General features: G+C 43.4%; 1 protein-coding gene across 1 annotated transcript in view; it reads left to right on the top strand.

Annotated features, from left to right (window-relative positions):
* The window catches only part of kif3ca (kinesin family member 3Ca), a gene marked incomplete at its 5' end in the record, with an annotated part of 16,439 nt that extends 11,077 nt beyond the window's left edge, over window positions 1–5,362 (top strand). The window contains 4 exons of the mRNA XM_080857585.1: window positions 1,503–1,619; window positions 3,688–3,796; window positions 4,069–4,235; window positions 5,239–5,362. Of these exons, the coding sequence (XP_080713711.1) occupies window positions 1,503–1,619; window positions 3,688–3,796; window positions 4,069–4,235; window positions 5,239–5,353 (508 nt within the window). The 3' untranslated portion in view covers window positions 5,354–5,362. The remainder of the gene's footprint in view (window positions 1–1,502; window positions 1,620–3,687; window positions 3,797–4,068; window positions 4,236–5,238) is intronic.
* Between the last annotated feature and the right edge of the window lie 235 nt (window positions 5,363–5,597).

The following is a 5,597-nucleotide window of genomic DNA, read 5'->3' as shown; positions in this document are numbered from 1 at the left end:
AAATTCCCTCATATATCCAAGGGTGTAGGTTTGGTCTCAGCGTTGGTAGGGCCACGGCCCGGCAGACAAAACAGTATTATGCACCGAAAATACAAATAATAATAAATAATTACATAAATGAATAAAAAAACGTTCTCCACATTTTTTGCAAGTATTAACATCACTTCTTTTTGTTGTCCTTTTTTGGATATCCAAAACATGAGTAAGACCTCACCTGAAGCCCTGATGGTCCAGCTGCTGATTCCTCAACCAGCACTACATCTGCACTGGACTTCTGAGTGTCCTGCCCTTCATCATCTGTACTTGATTTCTGAGCAATGAAATAATAATGTATTGATTTATTATATGATGCATACATTTGGGCATTCCAATTTAAAGCACCTTTTTACTACCTACAAGTATAACATTTATTCTCAAAATAGCCAGTGTTAATGATAACTTTCATGGGTAACTTTGTCTAAACATCCCTTAAAAACCAGCAATTTAATGCTATCTTTACCAAAATGGACAATTCAACGTCTCACCTGAACCCCTGATGCTGATCCATCTGTAGCTTCAGCCTGCACAGTAATTCATCAATTAAATACAAACACTAACCATGCATAGTTGACTGCTGACATTGGTTGAAAGATTACATGGAACAGAGATGGCCTTATTACTATTCAAGGGATCATATAAGCCTACTTATCACCAGTTAATATCACTTTTGAGTTGCTAGCCTGCTGGTACTAGGCTAAACTAGCATGGTCCCGTTATGTGGGTAGGTTAGCTTGATCCTTTTGGCTTCAACAAGAAGACCAGCTGCTGCTAACACACTGGTAGACTGATTGCAGACGCTAGGGATAGATTTAATACAAGCAAAAGTTACATGCTTTTTCAATAACAACTTTCAAAACATTGACATTGTAGAATGGGTGGCGATGTTAGGCTAGCAGGTTTGCACTGAGGGTAGTTAGCCTACTAGCTAACTAACAACGACCTGGGCTTCTTGATAGCTACTTACTCTCTAGGTGGTGAAAAAACTTTTGATGTCTCTTTTCTTTTTTAGTGGCATTTCCCTATTTACAAAGCACAAAAGGGTCAAAAATCAATGCTGAGAGCACACGAAATACTCATATGAGGCTTTACGATTTCGTGGCTATTTAGGAGCTTTTAGTAGTGCTGGGAACATGAGCCTCTTCAGCCAATGAATTGACAGCATCTTGTCTCGCAGGCTTCTGGGCGACAATTCAAATTAACAAAATATTGGTGGGAACAATTGTGTCTTTCCCAAACTTTGGTTGTGACTAGTGGGCCATATGCAGACCTACGCCTTTGCCACACACACACATTTACAGTATATATAATCTTAATATTAATTGTAAAAACATATATTTGTTTGTCATTGTGTTTGTGTATGTGTGTGTGTGTGTTTGTGTGTGTGTGTGTGTGTGTGTGTGTGTGTGTGTGTGTGTGTGTGTGTGTGTGTGTCTGTCTGTCTGTCTGTCTGTGTGTACGTGCAGATACCTGATCATTGAGAACTTCATCCCACCCGAGGAGAAGAACAAGATCATGAACCGACTAGTGTTCGACACCGAGGAAGACCAGTGGAAGTTTCAGCCCCTGGTTCCCTCAGAAAAGTGAGTGTGACCTATCCGCGACCCCAGTGACCTCTCAATGACCTTTGGGTGACCCAATAACCCTCATTTCTAAAGGCTCACCTAGTACAGCTGTATTAGTGAGGTTTGACATTCCAGTTTTTAATAGACTAAACGTAAATATTTTGGTGTGACCCACAACATTTTTGGTGTGACCCTCAACATTTATATGGGTAATACAGGTGTCTTTCAACCTTAAAAAAAATCCAGAAGCAGAGAAGGTTGTGTGACTTCTAAATGCATTATGAAAATGATTTCCACCCACCTCGCAGGAAGGAATTCTATCCAGGCAGAAAATCACCACCCACGCTCATCACCCGAGCTTTATATTATGCTGGAGACCAGACTGGCTTACTTTATACGCACAATTAATTTGATTTGTCTCTTGGGTCACTGCAATCCTGGCAAAGCAATCACATAATACCTTCCTAAATGAGAGCTTCTGACGAGAAAGGGATGGGAGGTGTCCTCTGAAGTAATGCAATTGAAGCTCTTTAAAGGACGAGGAAATGATAAGCAGATTTAAGTTGTCTCGGAGGCTTGGTCCTTTTTTAATTGGCACAATTAGACGTCTTAAGTTTCTGGAGTTCCAGGAAGAGCCTATACTGTGCAGGTTAATGTAGTATTCCATAGACGAGACAAACCCCTCTGTCATTGGGATTGTTACAATGCTGTAATCTCTTTCAGAAAGCAGCAGGTTGCCAACCCTACTAGTTCCTGATGCCTCTTTTAACTCTTGTTCTTCTTTGATGTTTTATACGTTTTATCATCATTAATTGCCTGACACTGTAAGGACTGCTATGGTTGCCTCATAAGAAATGCTACATGTAGTCCATATCAAAAACAGAGGGACTCAGAGGGACATGGATATGTTGATCTGACAGTGTGCACGTGTTGAGCAAGTGTGCGTTATGTGTGTTCATTTTGTGCACGTTTACATGAATACTCGTGTTTTTGTGGGTATGAAAAGTATCAGGCCTTTAGCGTTGATAGACATGAAACCCAAAAGCTCTCTCCGGTCTGTGGTGGAGACTGTGAGAAGACTCTAGTGTGACTCTGTGCCTCAACATGAATATTCATGTTTTTTTGTGTGTGTGGACTGTTCCTATTTTGGGGCATGGCCTGTATTGTTAATTACTATGTATACTGTTAATTGTGTTTGTGTGTGTTTTATTTATTATACATGTGCATCTATTGTGTTTGTGTGTGTGTTAATTACTGTACATGTGCATCTATTGTGTTTGTGTGTGTGTGGGTATGTCTTGTGTATGGGGTAGGGTGGGGGAATGTGAAGGTCACGGTAACATTCTGTACCCAGCAGGGTGGGTAAATGCTTGCCATGGGGAGAAGTGTGTGTGTGTGTGTGTGTGTGTGTGTGTGTGTGTGTGTGTGTGTGTGTGTGTGTGTGTGTGTGTGTGTGTGTGTGTGTGTGTGTGTGTGTGTGTGTGTGTGAGAGAGAGAGCGAGAGTGTACACACGTCCATGTGTGTGAGTTTAGGCATGTCTCTATGTTTGAGTCTGGTAGCTACACCACAGGAAATCTCAAGCTCCATCTGGACACTGGAGAGCTAAAGAAAATAGACAAATAGGCTACTATTGTGTGTGTTTGTATGCCTGTTTGTGTGTGTGTGTGTGTGTGTGTGTGTGAGTGTGATGTGAAACATGAACTAGGCTTTTACTGAAACGATAGATGATTGCCTCGCTCAACAAACACACACACAATTACAAAGACAGCCTTTTAAAACAACCATAAAAGCGCTGATATCTTTCTGTTGTAAGAAAAACATGTCCAGTGAGAACTGAGGGCCAATAATTGTGTAACAAGGAAGCACAGCAAACACCTCATCACCCTCACAAACACACACACCACAACAAATGGTGCTGCTCGGTTATTTTGTGAAGGGAATGCCAGTGTGCATGTTTGCCCTCTCAGTCATACTCAGTCATATTCCTCCCCCTTTTTCTCTCCCCCCCTTTTTTCTTTCTCCCATGTTTTCTGTTGTTCTCTCTCTCTCTCTCTCTCTCTCTGTCTACATCTCTTGCACTCTCAGCAAATACACTCAGATAAAGAGGAGACCGGCATCCGCAGTGGGCTACAAACGACCGATCAGCCAGTACGCCAGGGTTGCCATAGCGATGGGCGCCCATTCCAGATATAGGGTAGGTCTGTCAAGATGGAGAGAAAGAGAGAGACAGAGGGGAGAGAGGGGGGAGGGGAAGAAGAGCGTGGGTTTCTGCACTCCCATGGAATTTTTTTGTGAAGAGAAGGTGCTGATGCATTTCTTCACACTGTCACAGTATCACACATATACATGTATATATATATATATATAACTCTGGCATTGCATAACTACATTAGTCATGCATCATAGGGGCTGATTTTCTGTCTGGTCCTCTCACTTGTCTTGTCTGTCCTCATCTCGTTTCCGTAGGCGGAGAATATCATGATCCTGGAGCTTGATATGACCCCACCCACCATGTTCCAGCTAGAGTTCCCTAAGACGGGAACCGAGGCGGAAACAAGCCGGGTGTTTCACCTGGATAATGCCATCTACAGGGAGAGATCCACTGCCCCCAGAGTTAGGAAGTCCCGCTCATGGTCAGTATGTGTGTGTGTGTGTGTGTGTGTGTGTGTGTGTGTGTGTGTGTGTGTGTGTGTGTGTGTGTGTGTGTGTGACAGCCTGCGTTTGTATCTGCTCAAATGTATGCATGCGCATTGGTGTACATGAAGCAGCCTTCTACATGTGAAACATATTGACCAGTAGCACCAGTTTGTGGGACAGGGATGTCTGTTAACTGACAGTCCAATATTGCTTAAGATCCAACCACTGTGAATCAGTGGTCCTCAATCTGCTCTTCCTCGAGGCCCTCCACCCAGAGTTCCTCCAATGAAGCCTCCATTATCAGGGTTCAGGTGTTAGGTTAGTATCCCACTGACTCACGCCTTTAGCCTCAAGCTGAATTCCTTGGTGTGGCCCCTCAGATCCGGTGTCAGCTTCTGTAAGGTTAGGAAATCACTGACTTAGAGCATTTACACATTCAGATCAGCTAACACAACCGTGAAGGAATAATTTGCGTCCCATTATCTACCATAATCTACAATCCTATAAATCTACTAGAAACCATATACCATAGAACACTTCCTCATTCACAGTCTGAATGCTTCACTACCTTTCTGTCATCCGCCTAGGTTGTTGTCTTAGTCTGTGTATATTAGGGTTAAACTGGGGCCAAAAAGGAGAAGACTAACAGAATCAGATGTGAGAGGAATCACATCACAGAAATCCGATGGGACTAGGGAGCCACTGATTGGATTAGATTAGGATTAACCTTAAAGGTGTGCAAAGCGGGAAGAGATCCGGGATTAACAGAGTAAGGTTAGCATTTGCTCACACAGACTCTAGCCATTGGTTAACCTGATCCCCTGCTACCCCATGTTTACTGTGCGTATCTCTTTAGCCGACAACTAAAAGTGAAGAAGGTGAATGGATCAGAGTGTATCACAGCAACTCCAGGTCTCCAATCAGGGCAGGTGCTGGGATGGTTTAAGTGTGATTCAGGGTGGTAATTCTACTTCCTGTTGTGTCCTCTGGTGTTTTCAGGTGTCAGACTCCACAAGCGATGTCCTCCTCTGGCTCTAATCTCTCGCTGGCATCCTCAGGGTCCCATAGCTTGCCCCATCCCCACAGCTCCACGGCAACCAAAGTGTACCAATGAGAGGAGAGGAACCCCACCTCCTTTCTTTGCAACATCGTTGAACCAGCGAGGAGTGATTGTGAACACTGGAATCAACGGAATCAACTGAACATTTCCTCTCTTTATCATTATTCCATTTCTACAACCCCCACCACACGTTCTGTCTCTCTTGCTTCCTCTCTGTTTCGCTCTTCTCCTCTGCTTCTTTCACTCAGTCCTGTGATGACTTGAACAACTCTGTGGAACTGCCAGTGGACATGTGCCT

This window comes from Sprattus sprattus, assembly GCF_963457725.1.
Source record: "Sprattus sprattus genome assembly, chromosome: 2".
In the NCBI taxonomy this organism is placed as follows: Eukaryota; Metazoa; Chordata; class Actinopteri; order Clupeiformes; family Clupeidae; genus Sprattus; species Sprattus sprattus.
The sequence above is the reverse complement of the archived record's forward strand: the minus strand, read 5'-3'. Positions and strand labels throughout refer to the sequence as shown.